Source organism: Pongo abelii, chromosome 7 (assembly GCF_028885655.2).
Source record: "Pongo abelii isolate AG06213 chromosome 7, NHGRI_mPonAbe1-v2.0_pri, whole genome shotgun sequence".
NCBI lineage: Eukaryota > Metazoa > Chordata > Mammalia > Primates > Hominidae > Pongo > Pongo abelii.
In genome coordinates this window covers 29,139,794-29,160,660 of record NC_071992.2, presented here as the reverse complement: position 1 = coordinate 29,160,660, position 20,867 = coordinate 29,139,794, and the positions used below count along the sequence as shown (strand labels likewise).

Sequence of the window (20,867 nt, the reverse complement as noted above, 5' to 3'; positions counted from 1 at the left end):
CTTTCTGGATTTCCAGAATGATTGAAGAGCCTTATTGGTTTAATGTTAACCTTTGTATTGTAGTTTAAAGGATACAATTTCTACTCTTCCTTCTTGTTTTTGATTTGTGGCCGCATTCAGAATATGAGAAAAAAAAAAAAACCAACAAAATAAGAAAGATCAGGTAAGAACAGAATGAAACACATAGACAACAACACATGTCGATTCACAACACAACTGGGACACATAGATAAGAGAACACAATGAAAGAGAATGAGACGACATGAGATTCTGCATTGGGGGAGGGGAGAGGGCTATCTGGAGTGTAGCGTTGTTAGCCCCATCTTGTGGCTTTTTTGGATATTGCCTCTAAGGTTAATTTTTGAACCACTAACCATAGCTGGAGACCCAACAAATTGTTGGGTGAATAGATCTAGGATAATTGCTTTCAAACTTTCTTGCACCTCAGAATCACCTAGCATGCAAGCGAAAATGAAGATTCCTGGGCCTCACTTTCCACAAGAGAGATGAGTAGATTAAAGTGGGCCCAGGAAACTGCTTTTAGAAAACTCCCCAGGTAATTGCAGGAGAACCATGAACCACATTTAAGAAACACTGAAGGCAATTAGAGTTAGTGGTATTCATCCCTTGTCATTGTGAGGAAAGGACTATGCTGAGGAAAAGTGTGGAAGGAAATTGTTAAGAACTTTAAAGGTCTGAGATTTTACCCTACTTGCAAGCTAATGTGTGGGCCAAGGGAAAACATCTCCTTCGCCCCTTGAAGTTTCACTGCAAATCACTGACAAAAAGGTTAAGAAGAGGAAAGGGATAGAAATTTATTTTTTTGAGACAGGGTCTGGCTCTGTCACCTGGGCTGGAGTGCACTGGCACAATCTTGACTCACTGCCACCTCCCGGATTCAAGCGATTCTCCCACCTCAGCCTCCAGAGTAGCTGGGACTGTTAATGGTGGAGGGTGTCCAGGTTCTTGGCATCTTGAACAAAGAATTGGAAAAAACGCATCAACTAAGCAGGGAAGGCATGAAGGGTTTTATGGAAAATGAAAGTACACTTCACAGTGTGGGAACCGGCCTGAGCATAGGGGCTCAAAGGCCCCATTACAGAACTTTTGGGAGTTTAAATACCCTCTAGAGGACTCCATTGGTTACTTGGGGTACGCCCTATGTAAATGGAGAGGATGAGGTAAAGTTACAAAGTCATTTACTTGGCCTACGCCCTATGGGGAGGATATTTGCTGTCGCAGCTGAAGTGTGAATTGGCCTTATGTTCTCTGCCTCCAGACCCTATTTTCCTGCCTCACGCTATAGATGCACACCACCACACGCGCTCGTTGTATTTTTTGCAGAGACGGGGTTTTGCTATGTTGCCTAGGTTGGTTTTGAACTTGTGAGCTCAAGGCCTTCTTCGACCTCCCAAAGTGCTGGGGTTACAGGTGTGAGCCACCACCGGCACCTGGCCCGATCCGCCATGCCTGGCCTGATCATAGTTTTACGTGACATGGGAGCCTTCAGAATGAAGACCTAAAGATACAGGGGAAATGGCTCATTTTCATGCTTAGGCTCAGCAAAGTATGAGTAGCTGTGTAGAAATATGATTGGACAAAAGGGTATGAGCTAATGTTAATAAACTGAGTGGGGAACCTAGGCCTGTCTGTCTAGATTTTTCTTGGCCTCTACGAACACGCATTTCTTCCTTCCGGGTATGTTACAGGTAGTCAGACAGGCATGAGCAGGGCATGAGAGGACTCTACCCTCCCCAGTTCCCTCAAGCAAGAATGCCAGGTGATGGTTTTGCAGTTATCACACTGCCTTTCTAAAATGGATAATTTGGCAGATGGGCCAGAGAGAGAGAGACAAGTCCCTGATGGTCCACAGCTGTCACTAAAGTGTTAATTGATGTTAATTGATATTAAAGCAGGTGCTAGGCATAGGCAATTTCCCAAACAGATAAAAACACTTGAGATTGGTGATCAGCTTCCAATAAAATTTCAGAAATTGGGTGAGCGAGCTTGGGCATGCACATTAAGAGACAAAAGAGTGGAGTATGACCTTCCGGGGGCATTCCACTGGAAAAGGGAAGAAAGCCTCAGATGGGCATGTGTACAAATTCCTAAGCACATGGTGCATGCTCACCTCCCAAGCATAGGGAGGGCACTGTGCATTCGGGCAGCTCACACTGAGGGAAGAATGAAGGGAGAGGGCAGCAAGACTCCAGAAGTGGCCCAGCATATGAAGTCCCAGGATCAGGGTTAAATGCCACACTTGTCCCTCAAGTTGCCTGCTTGGGTCTCTTCCAAGTGTACTTCCTTTCCTGTCCCAAACTTTTTAAACTTCCACTCTTGCTCTGAAACTTGCCTCAGTTTCTTTTTCTGCCTTATGCCTTGTATTAGTCCATTTTCACATTGCTATAAAGAACTGCCTTAGACCGACTGGGTAATTTATAAAGGAAAGAGGTTTACTTGACTCAGTTCCGCATGGCTGGGAAGGCCTCAGAAAACTTACAATCACAGTGGAAGGTGAAGGCGAAGCAAGACACCTCCTTTGCAAGGCTGCAGGAAGGAGAATGAACACAGGAGGAATTACCAAACACTTAACAAAACCATCAGATCTCGTGAGAACTCACTATCAGTAGCATAGCATGGGGGAAACCACCCCCGTGATTCAATTACCTCCACCTGGTCTATCCCTTGACACGTGGGAATTATGGGGATTACAATTCAAGATGAGATTTGGGGTGGGGACACAGCCAAACCATATCGTGCCCCTCAGTCTAATTCTTCTAAGGCGGCAAGAATTGAGGTTGCTGCAGACCCATACAGATTCACTGCTGTTAACTCAGACACCTTCTACCCCTAACAGGTATGGGGTAGGACCCTCTCCGGAATCGGGATCTTATGGCCTACAGTCAAACAAGGTAGGTCAGATAATTTCTTTATGGCCAGTTTTTCCACAGAAAGGCAGAGAGAAAGAGTAATATTTTAAGGTTTCAAGACTGGCTTTAGGAAAAAGGGGTTCTGGTTTCTATGACCTGCCTTGGGGAAAAGGAATTCTAATTTCTATGGCTATCCTTGGGGGACTGAGATAGGAGGGCAGAGAAAAATTTCTGCTTTTGAGGCCATTTTGGGGTATTATTTTCTGAGTTTCAACACTAACAAGTTTGCATGCCAAAATTTCATGAATACTAGTAAAAGATGAAACTCCTGGGACAGAGACAAAGGACAATACTAACAGCAATAATAGTAGTCACAGTATTGTCATTGGGCCATTTTCTGAGCCCTAATTCTTGCAAGACTATGTGATGAAGGCCACAGCACGTTGCATTACAGGAGAGGGGCCCCAGGTTTAGGAAACTCACATATCTTATAATTGGGAATAAGTCTGCCACATCTTTGGAGAGACAAGAATTCTGTCTTCCAGGGCTATTCAATGCAGAAACATCCTTGAAAACATAGTCGGAAAAAGGCAGTCAGTGCCTCTTGCTCTCTCAAGACATGCAGGAACATGACACATGTGAATTGTCTCCCAATAGAAAAGGAATGAAAGTGCATCGTGTGAAAAGTATTCTGCATCTGGAGGCTGTAAAGTGATCAAACTGAAGTAGGAATGAAGATTTGAAGGAACCATCCAGGCCTACTGTACCTGGCAAGAATTGAGCATGAACTCTAGTTATCTCAGCTAAATTTTGCAGAAGTCCTCAATTTCACTGTTTTAATGGGCATTTGCCCATTGAAACAGTGCTTGTCATGAGCACTTTCCAGATTTATTTCACTTTATCCTCACATTTCATGGAAACAGAGATATTACAGCCATTGTACTCATGAGTAAATGGACTTTGAAACATGATGACCTGTTCACTTTTTCAACCACAGGACAAGAATCAGGTTTTCTCGGAGCTCTTCTGCCGCCTCCCCTCTCTTGTTTCTCCTTACCGCGGTGGGCCAGAAGAAGACTGGCCAAAATAAGTAAACGACTAATGCAAGAGTGGCATAAGTCCTCAAACAGGCGCTGCAAACTTAAGTGGTGATTGCACTCACGGTGCTTTAAGACCCAGCCACTGCTTCGGAAGCAGGAAGTTGGGATCTCTGGTTTCTCCCATCCGCGAGCCTGAGGTTCCCCGGGATTGGTTAAGGAAGAGGCTCCTTTTCCCATTTCCAGCCGGAAGTAGGTTTCCAGTGACACGGAAGCCCTACTGCGCCGCCTGGGAGACCCTTCCGTGCTATCCCGGCCACGGACCCGCCCAGACCTGAGGAGGCGGGAACTGCTGGCACAAGGCCCGCCCCACTCTCCCAGGATTTCCCGTGCACACCGGAAGTGGGTGGGGCTCCTCCGGACGCCCCCCTCCCCCCCTCGCCTTCCCCCCCGCACGATTGGCCAGCGCCGCTGTCTCTCAGCGTTCTAGGGGAAGGGACTGGGCGATTCCCAGCACTCGGGTCGCGGGCGCTGGCAGCCAGGCGGGTGGGAGGGGCCGGAGCAAAAGTTCCGGGCGCCCGAGCCGGCTGCCCGTGCCATGGAGCGGAGCCCCGACGTGTCCCCCGGGCCTTCCCGCTCCTTCAAGGAGGAGTTGCTCTGCGCCGTCTGCTACGACCCCTTCCGCGACGCAGTCACTCTGCGCTGCGGCCACAACTTCTGCCGCGGGTGCGTGAGCCGCTGCTGGGAGGTGCAGGTGTCGCCCACCTGCCCGGTGTGCAAAGACCGGGCGTCACCCGCTGACCTGCGCACCAACCACACCCTCAACAACCTGGTGGAGAAGCTGCTGCGCGAGGAGGCTGAGGGCGCGCGCTGGACCAGCTACCGCTTCTCGCGCGTCTGCCGCCTGCACCGCGGACAGCTCAGCCTCTTCTGCCTCGAGGACAAGGAGCTGCTGTGCTGCTCCTGCCAGGCAGACCCCCGACACCAGGGGCACCGCGTGCAGCCGGTGAAGGACACTGCCCACGACTTTCGGGTAAGAGCAGCGATTTGCACGAGGCGGCCGAGCCGGGTCTGGAACCCGGAACCCCTTGGCTCTGCGGCTCCCGCCCCTCCTGTCTGCCAGAGCCCAGTGTGTCCGCGTCTCGCTCCCAGCATGCAGGACCCCACCTCTCCGACCCAGGTTCCCAGGGCTGGCCGCTTCTTCAAGGTCGGCCCAGGGGCCCGTGCTGGGAGAAGAGAATGCGAACGGAAAGTGAGACGAGGTTACATGATGTTCCCAAGACAGCGACACTTGCTTCTGAAGGGTCCAGGCCATGCACTCCTTGTGCCAGCCGGGTGTGGCCCAGGTCCATTTAAGCGGCACGGATGTGGGTGCAGCCCACGAGCCCTGTAGCTTGGCACACTCAATTTAGAAGTGGAGGAGGAGCCACAGACCTGGCCAGGGGTGTGGAGCCTTAAGATTTCCCCCAAACCAGTCACCTACTTGCCAAGCTGATCCCACGGTTTGTATTATTTGGGGGAGAGGCCTCTGACCCTGGCTGGCTGGCCTATTCTGGTTTATAAACCAGCATCTCCATATCTAGAGTTCTAGTGGCTATACATAAACCCAGGAGCAACTTACAGGGCAAAACTAACATGGAGAATTCTTTGATATAGGAAGGAAAAATGAACAGAAAATAAGGGTTAGTCTAACTCAGCATTTTCCAAAACGTTTAATCTTAGCCCACAGGAAGCAATACATTTTCCCTTGTGACCCAGAACATATGTATCAGTTGAAACAAAAGTTTTCTGAACATGTCCATGGCACTCTGGTATTTTCTGTTACTTCCTTTTGTTTTTGTTTGTTTGTTTGTTTGTTTTGAGACCTCTGTCGCCCAGGCTAGAGTGCAGTGGTGTGCTCTCAGCTCACTGCAACTTCCGCCTCCTGGGTTCAAGCGATTCTGGTGCCTCAGCCTCCCGAGTAGCTGAGATTACAGGCATGTACCCACACGCCTGGCTAATTTTTTTTTTTTTTTTTTTAATTTCTAGTAGAGACAGGGTTTCACCATGTTGGCCAGGCTGGTCTGGAACTCCTGGCTTCAAGTGATCTGCCCTCCTCTGCCTCCCAAACTACTGGGATTACAGGGTGAGCCACTCCGCCTGGCCTCTGTTTCTTTTAAAAATTACCCAGAATGTGAAACATTGAATTTATTTCATCACCTGCTAATGCATGAGTCAGAGCCCCAATTGGGAGAACTCTGGGTAGCTGGCCCGAAGCTGCATGGACTGGAGAGGAGGAGCTGCCCGAGTCCCCTTTGCCTGGTTTCTGGGCCCCTCTGTGGCCCTGCCTTCTTTTTTTGCAATACCTTTTTAAATACAGAAGTCTGTTCCGCTCCAAATGCATTTGACAAAGTTTAATTGAAGGGGAATGTAAGTGAGAGGTGACACCGTGCTGGCAGTCCTCACAGCCCTCGCTCGCTCTCGGCACCTCCTCTGCCTGGACTACCATTTTGGCGGCACTTGAGGAGGCCTTCAGCCCACCGCTGCACTGTGGGAGCCCCTTTCTGGGCTGGTCATGGCCGGAGCCCACTCCCTCAGCTTGCAGGGAGGTGTGGAGGGAGAGGCGCGAGCAGGAACCGGGGTTGCGTGCGGTGCTTGTGGGCCAGCTGGAGTTCCGGGTGGGCGTGAGCTTGGCGGGCCCCGCACTTGGAGCAGCCGGCCGGCCCTGCCGGCCCCGAGCAATGAGGGACTTAGCACCCGGGCCAGCGGCTGTGGAGGGTATACTGGGTCCCCCAGCAGTGCCAGTCCACCGGCGCTGCGCTCGATTTCTCGCCGGGCCTTAGCTGCTTTCCCGCGGGGCAGGCCTCGGGACTGCAGCCTGCCATGCCTGAGCCTTCCCTCGCCTCCGTGGGTTCCTGTGCAGCCCGAGCCTCCCCGACGAGCGCCGCCCCCTGCTCCATGGCGCCCAGTCCCATCGACCACCCAAGGGCTGAGGAGTGCCAGCACACGGCGCGGGACTGGCAGGCAGCTCAACCTGCAGCCCCGGTGCGGGATCCACTAGGTGAAGCCAGCTGGGCTCCTGAGTCTGGTGAGGACGTGGTGAGTCTTTATATCTAGCTCAGGGATTGTAAACACACCAATCGGCACTCTGTATTTAGCTCAAGGTCTGTGAGTGCACCAATCGACACTGTAGCTAGCTGCCCTGGTGGGGCCTTGGAGAACCTTTATGTCTAGCTCAGGGATTGTAAACACACCAATCGGCACTCTGTGTTTAGCTCAAGGTCTGTGAGTGCACCAATCGACACTCTGTATCTAGCTGCTCTGGTGGGGCCTTGGAGAGCCTGTGTGTCTAAACTCTGTATCTAGCTAATCTGATGGGGACATGGAGAACCTTTGTATCTAGCTCAGGGATTGTAAACGCACCAATCAGCACCCTGTCAAATCAGGCCACTCAGCTCTACCAATCAGCAGGATGTGGGTGGGGCCAGATAAGAGAATAAAAGCAGGCTGCCTGAGCCAGCATTGGCAACCCGCTGGGGTCCCCTTCCACACTGTGGAAGCTTTGTTCCTTCGCTCTTTGCAATAAATCTTGCTACTGCTCACTCTTTGGGGCCACGCTGCTTTTATGAGCTGTAACAGTCACCGCGAAGATCTGCAGCTACACTCCTGAACCCAGCGAGACCACGAGCCCACCAGGAAGAACGAACAACTCCAGACGCGCTGCCTTAAGAGCGGTAACACTCACCGCAAAGGTCTGCAGCTTCACTCCTGAGCCAGCGAGACTACGAACCCACCAGAAGGAAGAAACTCCGAACACATCTGAACATCAGAAGGAACAAACTGCAGACGTGCCACCTTAAGAGCTGTAACACTCACCGCGAGGGTCCGCAGCTTCATTCTTGAAGTCAGTGAGAGACCAAGAACGCATCAATTCTGGACACATAAGGATGCTGTCAGTACGCATGTCTCAATGAGTAACCCTGTTACTCCTGTCATCTTTTTTGCTTAACATGGGTCCATGTCAATGCTTTTCCTGTTTCCACTGGCAGAAGTGGCAGATCCTGATTTGGGACAGCTGGAATAAGTGCTGGCCAGCCAGGGGTCTGAGGCCCAGGTAAAGGAGGGATCATGGTTCAGGTCATGACTGATCCCTATTTGGCTGGCCGAGGTGCTGATCAGGAGATGGGCAGGGGTCAAGGCTGAGAACACCCAGGCAGAGCCCCCAGGCTGGGGCCAAGCCAGGATTCAAGAGCAGAGAGCCACACGCCAGCAGATGCCTTGTACTGCAAGGTCCCAGGGATACTGCAGGAGACAAGATAGACCATTTCCAGCCTCAAGGAGCTTCCAGCAGAGACCCGAGGGAAGAGGAGGTGTTAGCCAGGTGAAAGAGGGTATTTCAGATAGAGGCAGCAGCATTTGGAAGGGTCCAGAAGTGGGAAAGCCTGACTTTCCAGGCATCGAGGGAATTTAAGTGTAGTTAGAATGAGGAGGGACGTGCAGGAGGATCCAGGAGGCCTGTGGCTCACCCTTGCTGTGAAGAGCAGCTGGGGGTTTTAGCAGAAGAATGATGGTGTCAATAGTGGACACTCAGGATGATGTCAGGGGCTGAGTAGTCTAGTCCCAAATGGATCTGAGAAGAATGAGAGCCAAGTGTGGTCAGCCTGATGCAGGGTGCAAATCACTCATTTACTAGACAAATGGGTACTGATGGCTGTTGTGTGCTGTGGCCTCTTCTTAGCTTCATGGAATTCTTATTTGAGCAAGGGGCATAGACAGTCAATAGACAAGATGTAGTTCTGTGTGATTCAAGGTAGGTGGTTATGGGGGAGCGGTATGGGAAGATTCCCTCCACCACTTGGTAAGAAGGGACTGGGTAAGAAGCTGTGTGCCTTGCTGAGGGGGTTTTCCATTGTGTGCTGTGGGGAGCTCTGAAAGATTCTAAACAGGGGAGTTTGTGATGGGATGTGTGTTTTAGAAAAAGATTACTTTGCTAACCATGTGAGGAACAGCAAAGTCAAAATCATCCCAGCTAACACATTTCAGTGCTCACTGTGTGCTAGATGCTTTTCAGTGTTCACACGTCAACAAATTTAATGCTCACAAAAACTTATTTTCAGGTCCTGTGTTTCCTGTTACTGCGTAATAAATGTGGTGGTTTAAAATAGCACAAGTTTGTTCTCTTATGGTTCTGGAGGTCAGAAGTCCTAAAATCGAGGTGTCTGTAGGGCTACATTCCTTTTGGAGGCTCCAGGGAGAATTTATTTCCTTGCCTTCTCCAGCTTGCAGAGGCCCTTTCTTCCAGCTCTGAAGTGTGTCATTCCATTCTGCGTCCGTTGTCACTTTGACTTCTTTGACCAGTTCTACTACCTCCCTCTGACCAATTCTACTACCTCCCTCTCATAAGGACCCTGTGATGACATTGGGCCCACCCAGGTAATCCAGGATAACCTCCCCACAGCAAGATCCTTAATTTAATCATCTGCACAATGCCTTTTGCCATACTAGATTCTGGGGATTAGAATGGGGACATCTTTTGGGGGAAATAATTATTCAGCTTGCTACAGTTAGGTACTGTTATCCCCATTTTATAGACAATGATAGAATCATAGAGAGGGTAAGAAACTTGTCCAAAGTCACAGAGCAAGTAGCTCTAAAGATCACCTGGAGCCTTGTTCAGTTCACACACTGGTCCTGGACTTTGAGAGAGGTTTCTCTCATCTCAGACTTCAGTGGGCAGCTGACTGTGTGTTAGGGGTTTGAGTTGACCTCTGTCAGGGATGGCAGAAGGTACTGGTTGTGTGCCAGTACTGCGTGTCCAGGACAGGACCGGACAGTCCTAGACCTTGCCTTTGTGGGCGTGGTTGTATCATCTCACTAATAATTACATAGTTTCAGCTCGACGTTCCTGTGAAGGACAGTACAGGATGTGGTGGGAGATTGTAAGAGGGAGGCTGCTCTTGTTTGGTGGGGCGTGGGAAGGAGTCTCCAAGGAAGTGATTTCGCTGAGAGGAGCTGATTGAGGGGCGGCAAGCAGTGTGTGTGTGTGGCGGGGGTGTGGCGGCGGGGCACAGCGTGGGGGTGTGCAGTGACTGAGAGATGTTTCACGTGGGGACGAGGGACTGCAGTACAGATCCCACAGGACACAGAGGGCCCTGCTAAGGAGCTGGGATTTTTGTCGTAGGTGCAGTGGTGCATGATGGAAGGACTGATGAGATTTGGGAGCCTGGCATCATGCTTTCAGCAGAACTGTAACAAGGAACAGTGCTTAGAAGGACCTTCAGAAATCCTAGTGTGGCGTTTCTCAAACTTGAACAAGTATGCATTCTTAAAGGAAAAAATAGTCCTGCAGTGAGAGTTAAATTATGTTACTATTTACATGCATACGAACGCAAACCTGGTATAAATAGCACTTGCTCACGCCACATATAAGCAATAAAACCAAAGGAAGTGAACAGATTGAATATAAAACTATAATCAATAACATTCCACTTAAAATATTAATTCTAAAGTTTTATTTTGGTGGAACAAAATCTCTACTCCTGGCCAAGATACTTCTGATTCTCCCATTACTCTGTTCCAAGTGACTTCTTAATCCACCCAAATTTCTGTGAAGAGCTCTGGAGCTTTCTTGTTACGGGATTGGCCTTCATTTGGGTCAGGCACATTCTTTACCTGCTATGTGTATTTCTCTTCTTTCCACATCAGGACAAGACGATGAAAGTCGTATGTCTTGATATCAAATAAGCTGTTAAGAAAATACGAATGGTGGTCAGGCGTGGTGGCTTATGCCTGTAATCCCAGCACTTTGGGAGGCCAAGGCGGGCAGATCACGAGGTCAGGAGTTCGAGACCAGCCTGGCCAGTATGGTGAAACCCCATCTCTACTAAAAATGCAAAAATTAACCAGGCATGGTGGCAGGTACCTGTAATCCCAGCTACTTGGGAGGCTGAGGCAGGAGAATCGCTTAAACCCGGGAGATGGAGGTTGCAGTGAGCCGAGATCATGCCACTGCCCTCTATCCTGGACAACAGAGCAAGACTCTGTCTCAAAAAAAAAAAAAAAAAAAAAAAGAAAATAAAATAAAATACGAATGCTGGTGCTGAAGTTGTGAACTGAAAGCATGTGTCAGAGCTGTTTATGTCGTGACTTGGAGTAGGATTGTCTTAGGTTTGGTTTAGGTTACCATTAAATGAAAACATCCTCAGACACAGACCGTGTGTCATTCCATTGTGACGGAATGGTTACATCTGTGAGGAAATGGTTACATCTCAGTAATGAGAAGTGGATCAAGGCCAGTGTGTTTCGTGCCTGTAATCCCAGTGCTTGGGGAGGCTGAAGCAGGAGGATTGCTTGAGGCCAGGAGTTCAAGATCCTGCACCAAAGCAGAAAAAAATTAGCTGGGTGTGGTTGCACATACCTGTAGTCCCAGCTACTCGAGGGGCTGAGATGGGAGGATTGCTTGAGGCTGGGCATTCGAGGCTGCAGTGAGCTATGACTGGGCCACTGCACTCCAGCCTGGGCAACAGTGTGAGACCCTGTCTCTTAAATAAATAAATAAATAAATAAATAAATAAAGTTCTAGGATCAGAGCTCAGGTTTCCTGCCTCCCAGTCCAGCACTCTCCAGCTTGCATCTTCAACAGCAGCCCTGTGCTGAGCTGCCTTGTCCAGGCCCTTGTCTTATCCATCCTGCAGGACTGGCATGATGAGCATTCTTTGCCACCAGCCTCTCCCTGTCCCAGCTCCTGCCCTCTCTCCCCTTCTGGCGTCAACATCTTAGAGTCCATCTGGCTGGATCTAACCTGAGGGTACTCTCGATACCTCTTAAGCCACATTCCAGGTCTTCCCCCTTCCAATGCTTTTCCCCATTTCCTAACCACTCACCTCCATCCTGATCCCCAGCTTTTAGGTGAGGACTTACCAGCTCTTCGGTTGCACCAGAGGACATTGTTTGTTGCTTGCTTGTCCAGGCCTGTGCACAGTGGTATTGGAAGTGGGGGGCAGTGGGGGGTGTCTCACTAGACCCTGCATGCTGAGGCTCCTGAGTGATGGCCTCCAGCAGTGGGCTCCATGGCAGACACCTGCTTTGGAACGAGGTCTGAACACAAAGGGGAAAGACAGATCTAGGAGACTGAGTTGGAGTTGCATAAGAAAGCTCCATGCATTTTTGCTGTTCATTTATGAAACCTGGACCATATTCAGCAGGAGAGTTAGGTTACCTGGCATGTAGGTGGCACTTAAGAGCTATGCGGAATGCACAGCATGTGCCTGCCACTCTCATGTGAGCATCTTACAGGGATTGATTCGTGGAGTCCTCACAGCAGTCCTTTGAGCTTGGTAGTATTTTTTATCCCTCTTATCCAGATGAGGAAATGGAGGTGCAGAGAAGTGAAGGAATATGTTCAAGATCACCTGCTACTAGGTGGAAGTGCTGGGATTTGAACCTGGACAGCCAGGTGCCAGAACTCTTGGCTGCTACATCAATCTGCCTGAAAACAAATGGTGAAATTTGAGAGACTGTAGAGACTTCTCTGCCTTCATTTTTAAGGTGAGGAGCCTGATAGCCGAAGAAAGAAGGAACTTTTTACCAACTCACCAGTGAGTAGTGACAAAGACAAGGCTCCAAACCAGCCCTCCTAATCTTCAGTCCAGGAGGCAAGGTGGTATAGCAGAAAAAACACAGGCATTCCATGTACTCGTTGACTGGGCAGGTGGTTAACTGAACATCTACTTTGTGCAGGGAATTGGACATGCAGGGGACAAAACAAAGTCTCTCACCTTGCAGAGCAAGCATTCCTTCTGCAGAAGTGTACCGAGCACCACTATGCGAGGTAGAGAGGACCTGGAGGTTAAGACTTGCCCTCAGGAAAGAGAAGCTATTACCCTGGATAGTGAGTGCTGAGACAGAGGTGGCCAGGGTGCTGTGAGGCCCTGGAATGGAACCTGAGCTGGCAAGATCGGGGGCTTCCTGGAGGAAATGAGGGGTATTAGAACCGAGTTTTCAAGGTGATGTTGGGTTAGTTGGGGGAAGGAAGCAGGTGGGAACCAGGCAGAGCAACAGTGTGTATCGAGTCTCACAAGACAAAACCTGGCTGGGGCCAGACAGAGCTGGTTTTAAATGCAACTCTAGCACTTCGGTAAGTCCTTGCAAAGGGGCTGTGAATATCTTGTGCAGTGATACTCATTCTTTCCCTCGCCCCTACCTTCCTGCTTCCAGCTATACCACAGAGCACCTGTCCTATTAATGAAAATTGTGGGTAACCTGATTTTGTAAAGTGCTTAAGGTCTTCAATATGCAATTGAAATTTGTTGCTTAAGGAATCAACTTGTCATTTTTGGGAAATTATGTAGTCTGTATGATCACATTCTGGATCCTTTAGTATGAATAAAAACCTATTTTATGTGTGTTTATAACTAATCTTTAACGTAGGCCGGACGCGGGGGCTCACACCTGTAATCCCAGCACTTTGGGAGGCCAAGGCGGGCAGATCACCTGAGATCAGGAGTTCAAGACCAGCCTGGCCAACATGGTGAAACCCTGTCTCTACTAAAAATACAAAAATTAGCTGGGCACGGTGGCAGGCACTTGTAATCCCAGCTACTTGGGAGGCTGAGGCAAGAGAATTACTTGAATCTGGGAGACAGAGGTTGCAGTGAGCCAAAATTGCGCCACTACACTCTAGCCTGGACTGCAAGAGTGAGACTCCATCTCAAAAAAATAAAATAAAATAAAATAAAATAAAATTAAAATAAAATCTTTAATGTTATAATGTGATGCTAACATCGAAGCTTGTTTGCTCTCCTGAGCTTGGGCTGGGGGATGCTCCAGATCTGTCGTGGGCCCCTGCTACTGCCCATCTCTGCTCATTCATGTGCTCCTTGGGCTACAGGCAGGCCCCATGAGTGGTAGTTCTATTTGTAATCCAAGCATATTTAGGGTTAAAATTAATACCAAAAGCAAACAAAATAATATTGTTTAGATGCATTCAAATTCACACTTCTTGCATGTCATATTTCCTAGGTTAACCACTAGATGGACAGAAGGGGAAAATGGAATAAAAAATGTGTAGTAAATTTTAAAAAAGGAAAGGAAGAAGATGAAAAATAGAATAAGCAAGACAAATAGCTGAGAACAAGGTGGCAGATTTAAATGCAAACATATCGGTAATTATGTGTTAAATGCTCCAGTTAAATGAAAAGTTGATCTGACGGAATAAGAAAACGAAACTTAATTCTGTGTTGCTTAATATAATTATCTCACTCGGTGAAAAAACATTTGATAAAATTTACTATCTTTTTGTGATAAAAAAACAGGAAACTAGGAATGGAAGGAATTTTATTAGTTTGATTAAGGATATCTAGCAAAAAAACTTAGAGCAAATATCACATTTAATGGCAACACATTGAAAGCTTTCTTATTGAGATCGAGAAAAAGACAGGAATGCCCATTATGACCAACTCTATTCAGTTTTGTGCAGGATAGCCTTGTCAATGAAGTAAGCTGAGAATTATAAATAAAAGATGTAAGGTTTGGAAAGAAGGGAAGCAAAACTAGCATGTGTAGATAATATGGTTGCATATTTTTGCACTGAGATTTCTATGTGTAGAAAATAAAGATTCTACAGTGAAATCATGAGTATTAATAAGTTTAGGTGAATGCTGAATCCAAAATCAAGATGCAAAACCAGTTGTATTTCTATGTATCACTAGCAAATAGAAAATAAAATATAGGCATGGAGTTTTACACCTGTAATCCCAGCACTTTGGGAGGCTAAGGCAGGAGGATCGTTTGAGCCTAGGAGTTTCAGACCAGCTTGCACAACATAGTCTGGCCTGTCTCTATAAAAAGTTAAAACAAATTAGCCAGGTGTGGTGGTGTATGCTTGTAGTCCCAGCTACTTGGGAGGCTGAGGTGGTGGGAGGATCACTTGAGCACAAGAGGCTGCAGTGAGCTATGATTGCACTACTACTGCACTGCAGCCTCGGTGACAGAGGGGGACACTGTTTTGGGTTTTTTAAATTTAAAAATATGTTTACAATAATATAAAAAATAAGATATCTGGGAAGAAATTAACAAAAGATATGCAAAACTCTGATAGGGAAAAATATACTTCATTGAGAGCTATCAAAGAACATTAAGTAACTGGTGACATATATTATGTTCGTGGATTAGTAGAGTCAGTATTTAAGCCTTTCAGTTTTCCCCAAATTGATCTATAGAGACAATATTGTACTAATCTAAATCTCAACATGATTATTTTTATGTAACTTCACAGATTCTAAAATTTATATGACCCTCAAAGGGCCAAAAATTGCCAAGACATTCTTGAAGAGAAACCTATCAGAAATCCTCTTTTTTTTTTTTACAGCTACAGAAATTATGGCTGTGTGATGTCGGCACAAGGATAAAGAGATGGGCCAGAGAAACATATGGAGAGAACCAAGAAACAGATCTGTGTTTGATTTAAGACAGAGGTGGCTCTGTAGACCAGTGAGCAGTGATGGTCTTTTTAAACAATGGTGCTGAGTCAATGAGCTACCTGGTCACACTATGTACAAAAATAAACTCCAGGTATCCACATCAGACCTAAATGTGAAAGGAAAGCTATAAAGCTTTGAGAAAATAATACAGAGCTGTACAATAATAATACAAAGCTATAAAGCTTTGAGGAAATAATACAGTTGTTTTTGTGATCTCATTGTAGGGAGGTGTTTCTTAAAACTAGTGTACTAATCCGAAAGGAAAAGACTAATAAATTTGGCCATATTTCAATTAGGAAAGATAAATGATGAAGTAGAAAATATCCATTACACCTCTAACTAATCAAGGACATACATTGTGTATGTATAATAAATTCCCACAAACCAGTTAGGAAAATGGCAGGCAACGCAATGGAAAAATGGACAGTACTTTACTGAGTACTTAAAAATAAACATCGAAGTGGTCAATAAACATTTTCTATTAACATTGCTCTTGCTGTAAAAATTGGTACCACTGCTTTGGAAAACAGTTTGGCATTACCTACTAAAGTGAAGACACATCTGGTGGCCCAGCAGTTTTATCCCCAGGAATATATTATGGAGAAACGAGTTCCCATGTGTCCCCAGGAGACATGTACAAGAGGGTTACCTCCTCTGGGTCTAACTTGATCCTCTGTATAATGGGACTCACAGTGCTTAACCTTATAGGGAGAATTCGAATTAAATAATTGAATTAAATAGAATGTTTGTAAAGTGCATAATTTAGTGCCTTGTGTCTAGTGCATGCTTAATAGTAACTGCTTGCTAGCAATAGTAATATAATTGTTGGTTAGTCTCATCAGCTGACATCTCAGAGAAGGGCCATTTTAGGATTGGTCTTTTCTGAAGGAAACCAGAACTCTCTAAGTGATTGAAAAGTTTGAGAAGATCAAGGGACTATCCCCTTCCCATCCTTATTGTCCCATAAATTCCTAAGGGCCAGGGTTGAAGGGCAGGGGCTGAACTGTGTTGTTTTGGGGCCTGCACACCTTTGGGTAATGCGTATGGACAGCTGCTTCACTCCTGTCACTTAACTAATTTGGCAAATCACTAAATTTTCCTTTTGAACTCTATTACATGATTTTGTATCAAAAATCTCATTGTATAAAATAAAACATTAGAATGACATTTCAGTGATTTCGTGGGGGCACTCATGCAAATTAGAGATGATATACTACAGAAAACAACGTTTAAAAATCTTAAATATTGTCACTTAAGATGAAAAGATCAAAATGAGTTGAAAATAAAACAGAACTACAGAAAATGAAATCAGTAACCATTTTGTTTTCTGTAGTGTAAGACTTAAAGGAATGGGCTACTGAGTGGGACCAATGGGCTAGTTCTCTATTTCCTAGCAAATTGCCCCAAAACTTAGTGCCTTAAAACAAACATTAATTATCTTTGAGTTTCTTTGGGTTAGGAATTGGGCCTGCCTTAGCTCTGGGTGCCTCTGCCTCAAGGTGTCTCATGAGGGGCTGCAGTCAGGGTTCTGTGGGCTAGTTCTAACCAATGGGCTAGTTCTCTATTTCCTAGCAAATTGCCCAAAACTTAGTGCCTTAAAACAAACATTTATTATCTTTGATTTTCTGTGCGTCAGGAATTGGGCCTGCCTTAGCTCTAGGTGCCTCTGCCTCAAGGTCTGTCATGAGGGGCTGTAGGTACGGAGCTGTGGTCTCATCTAAAGGCTCAGCTAGGGCAGGATCCTTATTTACACTCACATGTGTAGTTGTTGGCAGGATTCAGGTCTTCACGGGCTGTTGGCCTGAGAGCCTGAGTCCCTCACTGGCTGTAGGTCAGAAGCCACTCTCAGTTTCTTGCCCCAGCCATCACTCCCAGGGCAAATTACCACATGGGCAGCTGGCTACCATCCCAGTGAGCAAGCTAGAGAGAGCAAGGCAGGGTGTGCACAGCCTTTGTCACCTAACCTCAGAGGTGACTTAGTATCACTTGCCACATTCTTTTGGTTAGAAGCAAGTCACTAGCCCACAGAGGAGGGGATTTCACAAGGGCATGAGTACCGGGAGGCGAGGGTCATTGGGGCCACTTTAGAGGCTGCCTGCCTGAATCTGCCCTTTGCCCCATAAGGAGTCATGTCCCTCCCACATGCAAAATGCACTGGCCCTCTCCCAAGCTCCCCAAACATCTCATCGCTTTATAGCATCAGCCCAAAGTCCAGATTTGTCATCTAAATCGGGTCCAGATGGGAATGAGGCTTTGGGGGACACATCTGTATAATTTGTTGCTGCATAACCAGTCACCCCAACATTTAGCAGCTTAAAACACTCTCATCTCACAGGAGGGAGGGATCACTGGGTGCTGTCTCGGCAGCTGCCTCCGTAGCTGTCCAGGTTCACGTCCTTCCACATACTAGCTGTGTGCCCTTGGGCTGGTCATTTCCCTTCTGTGCCTCACTTTCTCATCTATAAATGGGGCCAATAATATAACTTATCTACTAGGGAGAAGTAATGATTAAATGACATAATTTCTCAAGTAATTGGTGTAGTCCCTGGCACAGAGTAAGTGCTGAATAAATGATAACCATTTATAATTATTTGAATTATTTTTCTTAAGAAAAAACTTGAGAAGCTTTCTGAGAATGTAGATCGAAAAGGATAATGAGGGAGAAAAAGTGATAGGCCTAAGATACAAGAGGCAGGAATCCAACCTAAAACACTCTAGTGGTTCTTCAAGTTGTCCAAGGACATAAGAAATAATCATTAAAGTTTAAGAAACAAAAACTACTAAAGAAAAAGTATTTGTGCCTGCTGATTAAAGTATTCCGTGCGATACAAGCAGTGTTAGAATGTCAGGATACAGGAGGGGTATGGAGGGGCATGTTGGGCATGTTGAGGTAAGGCCTCATGGGAGGCAACTGAACCCCGTGGGAAATGACTGGCTCCACCCCCGTTGTCAGTCGCCTCACGTTAGAGATTGCAGACCCATTCAGTTTAGGAAATTGCAAAGGGAACCTGTGACCACACTCTCTGCAGTTATCCACACAGCTCAGGGATTCAGACCCAGCATGAACCAGCTTTTGGCCCACATGGGACACTCTTCTGGCCTGTGCTGTGACCAACATGAGAGAGAGCAGCTTGCTTCTTCTCAGCCCCATCTCCCAGTCTGTACCAGGCTGGGCTAGAGGATGTCTGCAGGCCCTTTATCCCTGATTCAGGATCAGGACCCTACTTACCATTTGTGCCCAGAGCACTTGGCGTGGATGGGGTTCGGCAAATGCAGTTGAGTTACACTTGTGTTGAAGTGGAGTCCCAGTTGTAACTGTGATGTGTCTGCCCTATCTGCCCAGCCTCCAGCCCTAACCTGTCTTTCTCCCTCTCTCTCATTCCCACGTCAGGCCAAGTGCAGGAACATGGAGCATGCGCTGCGGGAGAAGGCCAAGGCCTTCTGGGCCATGCGGCGCTCCTACGAGGCCATCGCCAAGCACAATCAGGTGAGCGAACGATGGGGCCAAGTGGGAAGATTGGGTCCACTCAGGGCAGTCGGGGGGAGGAGTGAAGATGTGTCAGCCGTGGCTTTGGCTCACATAACCCGCTGGGTAGAGGTGGGCTGCCTTACCTCTGATGGTCCTGTGCAGCCACGTCCTGGATGCTGACTGTGGCTTCTCTGCCTTGGCCCCTCTAAAGACCCAGGTGTGGTCATGCCAGCAGCCACAGGAGTGACTTAAAAAGCTACCAACACCATCTGCACTATGGCACATGCATCGTATCACCGCCACCTGTGTGTTCAATGATGACCTGGGACTCATGTAATTTCTTGTTTTCTTTCAGTTCCCACATCCACTCCATCAGCAGTCCTATTCCCCTATCTCCAAAGTACATTATTTCTGTAAAACCCTCCACCCTCTGGTCCAGGTCATCATCGTCTTTCACTGGGCCTCCTGCCTGGGCCTCATGCTTTCATTCTTGTGCATTCTCCTTTCCATGGACTGGGGTGATCGTTTAGAGAAAAACACCAGCTGTGCCTCTCCTCTGCTTAAAACTGCCAGTGGCTTCCAGTCACCCTCAGTACCACCCAGATTCCTTACCATGGCCTCCAAGGCCATCGCCTGACTCTGCCTATCCTCAACCCCATTTACTTCTCTGCCTCACCTTCTTTCTGTCCCTTAAGCAAACTAAGTCTTCTCCCCAGAACACACGCCCAGCATCTTTGCCATTAAAATCTCAGCTCAGATGTTCCCTTAAAGAAGCTTTTCCTGATCATCCTCCTCTTTTACTCGATGGCATAATTTCCTGGTTTATTTTCTTGATGACACTTCATTACCTGTAATTACCTTTTGTTTTCTATTTGCTTTTTATCCCCTCCTGTCGAAATGTAATGAAAACGGGGCACACTATTGCCAGTTATCTAGAGGAGTTCTTGGCACACAATAGGTGACCAATAAAAATGTTTGTTGATTGAATGAGTGAAGTGGGTAGGTGACCAATAACTGTTAATCAAATGAATGAATGGGCTCCCTCTGTCCGCATTCTGGTTGTTCTGCCTGGCACTCTCTCTTCTTCCAGGTCCTGTGTGGATTGGCAACCTTGTTTCTGACTGTTGATCTTGGCTCTGGTCTTTGGCTTTCTGAAGTGGTTGCTTCTAGTAATTACCACTCTGTTAGACTCATCTTAGTCACAGCTGAGCCATGCCTGGTCCAGGTTGCTGGGCGCTGTCCTCAGGAGCCTGCGGTCCCCTCCACCATGTGTCCATAGGTGAGGATTAGTCCCAGGAAAGAGCCTCATTAACATCTGGCTGTGGAGTTTACCCTGAGCCACAGAGCTGGTGGAACAGTGTGGAAGAAAGGATTATGTGACACACTGGGCACCAGGGCAGTAACCGCAAAGCAGACCTATTTCCAAATTTAAGCCCAGTTCCCCAGCAAATCCCTCAACCCCCTCCAAGCTAATCCCCTCCTCTGTAAAAAGAGGGCAATTCCCTTTTACTAGGATTTTTAAAAAAAAATTTAGATCAGATAATGCATATAAGTGCCTAACAGAGACAAGTCATTAACATTTCTGATGTCTAATAGACCAACAAACTGGTGAGAGAGAGTTTTCACTTTTTTCAGTAGGTTATTTTGTCATCTGATGTCAGAGCCATAAATACATGTTGAAATTCCAACTCCAAATAGCGATTACGAACCTGCTGCTGCTGGAGTTTGTTGAGTTGTTTTTCCAGTAGTCATGGTGGAGTCATGTAGCTTTATCATTGTTCTCTTACTTGATTTCCTTTTGTGACTAAAGCCATATGACTGGCTTGCCTTGTACAGGACTGGGTTGGGGATACTTAGGGAGTATCTGTCTGTCCGTGTGGTGGCATTGCCTGCGCATCCCAGGGAGTGTCGGAGTCCTGAGCTTTTTTGCTGAGGCTGAGGGTAATGAGGTCACATGGGAAGCCCCTAGGATTCCAGCCTGATTAATACTTTTTCTATTAAATTCAGTTAATCAGGTCGATGAGAAAAGTGA

At 47.2% G+C, this 20,867-nt stretch overlaps 2 protein-coding genes across 7 annotated transcripts in view; one reads left to right on the top strand and one right to left on the bottom strand.

The window, feature by feature from the left end:
• The window catches only part of PTK2B (protein tyrosine kinase 2 beta), a 149,440-nt gene extending 145,235 nt beyond the window's left edge, over positions 1-4,205 (bottom strand). For 2 of the 5 annotated variants that reach the window (XM_063726353.1, XM_063726354.1), the window contains exons 1-3: positions 4,033-4,205; positions 3,354-3,437; positions 2,501-2,547 (exon numbers count right to left, since the gene is read on the bottom strand). The gene's annotated coding sequence lies outside the window, so the exon portion shown is untranslated. Of the gene's footprint in view, positions 1-2,500; positions 2,548-3,353 lie in introns of all 5 variants that reach the window. The other 3 variants (XM_054561009.2, XM_063726356.1, XM_063726355.1) reach the window with 2 other exon arrangements.
• Positions 4,206-4,323: 118 nt separating this feature from the next.
• The window catches only part of TRIM35 (tripartite motif containing 35), a 28,016-nt gene continuing 11,472 nt past the window's right edge, over positions 4,324-20,867 (top strand). Inside the window, exons 1-2 of one of the 2 annotated variants that reach the window (XM_024250556.3) lie at positions 4,324-4,940; positions 18,758-18,853. In XM_024250556.3, coding sequence (XP_024106324.1) covers positions 4,506-4,940; positions 18,758-18,853 — 531 coding nt within the window. In that variant the 5' untranslated portion in view covers positions 4,324-4,505. 2 annotated transcript variants of the gene reach the window in all.